The following is a 3629-nucleotide window of genomic DNA, read 5'->3' on the forward strand; positions in this document are numbered from 1 at the left end:
TCCCAAGCAGTCTCCATACTATCAGCATGGAGCCTGATGCGGGGCTTGAACTCGCAAACTGCAAGCCCATGACCAGAGCCAAAACCAAGAATTCAAGGCTTAACCAACTGAGCCACCCGGCACCCCAATATTCTGATTTCTAATGAAGCTGAGCATTTTCTCTGTGTTTTCTTTGGTAAATATATTGCAGATATTTTCTGTGAATCATTATAGTCTAGCTTTACTTATTATCTCTTTTGGTGTAATTTTCACATTTTGAGTACGGTTTTTTGTCACTATGCCTCTATATATTTTTTACTTGGAACAGCATCCTGGTCCTGAGACCATAAATATATACTTCTTTTTGGTGAATACTTACTTTATGGTTTGGATTTTTTACCTTGATTGTTCATTCATACGGGATGTATTTCTATGTGTGTTAGATAGAAATCTAGTCTTTTCTTTTCCAAAGTTGCAGCCAAGTGCCACAAATATCAAATATTCTTATCTAATAGCTCATCCATTTTTCATAGCTGTGAGATAAATATTATACACGAAGTTCCACTTAGATTAAGATCTATATATATGTATAAATATAGGTATACAGAACTCTTTATGCTGACCCTTCATTTGTTTTTCTCTGTGTGTACCATTATCTTAGTTTCTCATTGTAATGTGCTTTGATTTGGATTAGAAAACTTCTCTAAAACTCTAATTTTTTCAAATTATCTTGTCTTTATTTAGCCTTTACTCCTCTGAGTTTTAGAATGACCTTCTCAACTCCTATTGAGAGTCGATGACATTGGGGTGTTATTACATGTGCACTGAATTTTATTAATTGACAAAACTGACTTTTTTTCCAGCTTTCCTAAGATATAATGGACATGTAACATTTTGTGAGTTTAAGGTGTAAAACATAATGACTTGACAACCTTACATATTCTGAAATGACTGCCACGGTTAGATTAGTTAACACCTCCATCACCTCATGAAATCACAATTTTTTATGTATGTTTCTTACATTAATACTGGTAAGAAAGGGACTTACATCCAAAGTTTTCTATTCCAATAATATTTGAAGGTTGAGAATGATGACTTCATATTTAAATAAAAATTAACGTATTTTAAAAATTAACCACAGTAACATAGGCATGGTAGTATTCCTATATTGATGGCATCCCTCACCCAAAACCTTAAGTACCTAGATCATATTAGCCAATACAATTCTTAAATAAACATTAAGCAGGCTCTGCTATGAAGACCTAAGCAAGTCTCATCTGACAATGTGGACCCCAAGGAACACTAATGACATCTTGTTCTCACTTTTGTCTTATTCCCATTATCACTGCCACCACCACCACCTGTAGTCCTTTGAGTAGGAGAGAATACTAAAGAGAATCTCATTCATAGGGACCCCTTATATGAAAGCATCCTGATTCAAGATGGGGCCCACAAGCCTCTTCCCCTGAGAAAAGAAGAAAATAAGAGGATAAGGAGTTGTTCAAGAAACAATCTAGGAAGAATATTCAAAAGAAAATGGAGAAGAGTTCACACACCTTAGGCTACCTAGAAGTTCCTAAGACACATGAGACGCACCTTTACTTTCTCATTAAGAAAATAGCTTGGAATTATCTTAAGTTTTCCATGTGGGATTTACTATCTGTTTTGGGGGTTACTCAAGTAAATGTTCTTAAATTCTAACAAAACTATAATATTTCCTCTTTAAAACAAGAGGGATTCTTTTTACAGGCTAGAAATTAGGGAAGAAGCTGACTTGATGAAATTGCCCTTCACATCTCTCCAACTGCTTCTCCACACCCTGTCCAGGAAGGCACAGACATGGAGACCAAGAACTATAGCAGTGACTCAGGCTTTATCCTCCTTGGCCTCTCTTCCAACCCTCAGCTACAGAAACCTCTCTTTGCCATCTTCCTCATCATGTACCTGGTCACCGTGCTGGGCAATGTACTCATCATCCTGGCCATCCACTCAGACCCCCGACTCCATACCCCCATGTACTTTTTCCTCAGCAACCTGTCCTTCATAGATATCTGCTTCACAACTGTCACTGTGCCCAAGATGCTGGTGAATTTACTGTCAGAGACAAAGGCTATCTCTTTCGTGGGATGCCTGGTCCAGATGTACTTCTTCATGGCCTGTGGGAACACTGACAGTTACCTGCTGGCCTCCATGGCCATAGACCGGCTGGTAGCCATCTGCCACCCCTTCCATTACAATAGGGTTATGAACCCACGGCGCTGCCTCCTCATGCTGCTGGGTTCTTGCACCATCTCCCACCTGCACTCCCTGCTCCGTGTGCTACTCATGTCCCGCCTGTCCTTCTGTGCCTCCCATGTCATTAAGCACTTTTTTTGTGACACCCAGCCTGTGCTAAAGCTATCCTGCTCTGACACGTCCTCCAGCCAGATTGTGGTCATGACCGAGACCCTGGCTGTCATCGCGACCCCCTTTCTGTGCATTCTCTTCTCCTACCTGCGAATCATCATCACTGTGCTCAGAATTCCCTCTGCAGCCGGCAAGTGGAAGGCCTTCTCTACCTGTAGCTCCCACCTTACCGTAGTGGTGTTGACCTATGGGAGTGTCATCTATGTGTATTTCAGGCCCCTGTCCATGTACTCAGTGGTGAAGGACCGGGTAGCCACAGTCATGTACACAGTAGTGACACCCATGCTGAACCCCTTCATCTATAGTCTGAGGAACAAAGACATGAACAGGGGCTTAAAGAAATTAAGGAACAGAATTCACTTATAGAAAGAACAAATAGATGGAACAGCTTAATTAGGAGATGACCCAAGAAATGATCACTTCATCATTCCCTCATACACATTTGTCACATGGCATACAGAGAGGTCCTAGAAGGGAGTGTTGAAAAGCAACAAGAACCCTGAGCAGGAAGCTAGAACAGTCTGTTTATATTAATGACCTTAGCCAAATACATGTGCAATCCCAGGACAAGTGCTGTTAGGAAGCCACATTTCAGGACAGCTATTTCTGCCCCCTATATAAATAAAGCTATCTTGAAGTGCAATAAAGCATCTTCCAATCCTTCCTCTATGGGCTTGACCTTGGCTAATACTCAAGAAATTACAGTCCTACTCAATTTGAGAATAAGAAGTTACATGAATCTGGTAGGGAATTGGGAAAAGACTTCTTGGAATAATGACCTAAGATCACACTTAAAATGTATTGATTTTGACAGAGCAAAGTTCAATAGAGTAGGAAATGGACAGAGCATTTCAAATAGTGGGAACCACACAAAGAGGAAGAGATGATAAATACTGGAATGTGTTTGAGGGACAGTGGAAAGCCCGGTGAGGCTTGTTCAATTTGAGAGAAAAGAGAATATGGCTGGAAATATGGAAGAATCCAGAAAGCAGATTTAATGCCCCAAAACACCAATGTGTCCTCATAGTGAATTCTCAGCACTTGACTCTTTTTCCTTTTCCTTTTCTTCTGCCCTTGTCCACATGGCCATGATCCTCACGGAAATGCCCTATATATTCTGGAAGAAGCAATGTGTGTGTCAATCAGGATAAGCGAGATTGTGCTGAGGAAACAAACAATCTCAAAATTGCCGGACTTGGAAACCAAAGGTTTAGTTCGTTATCACACTGCATGTCCACCACTGA

General features: G+C 40.6%; 1 protein-coding gene across 1 annotated transcript; it reads left to right on the forward strand.

Annotated features, from left to right (window-relative positions):
* Positions 1–1803: 1803 nt before the first annotated feature.
* On the forward strand, positions 1804–2751 carry LOC123593031 (olfactory receptor 1L4-like). Its single transcript, XM_045468534.1, has one exon. The coding sequence runs from the start codon at positions 1819–1821 to the stop codon at positions 2749–2751; it is 933 nt and encodes a 310-aa protein (XP_045324490.1). The 5' UTR covers positions 1804–1818.
* The last annotated feature ends 878 nt before the right edge of the window (positions 2752–3629 follow it).

This window comes from Leopardus geoffroyi, chromosome D4 (genome assembly GCF_018350155.1).
Source record: "Leopardus geoffroyi isolate Oge1 chromosome D4, O.geoffroyi_Oge1_pat1.0, whole genome shotgun sequence".
Taxonomy (NCBI): domain Eukaryota; kingdom Metazoa; phylum Chordata; class Mammalia; order Carnivora; family Felidae; genus Leopardus; species Leopardus geoffroyi.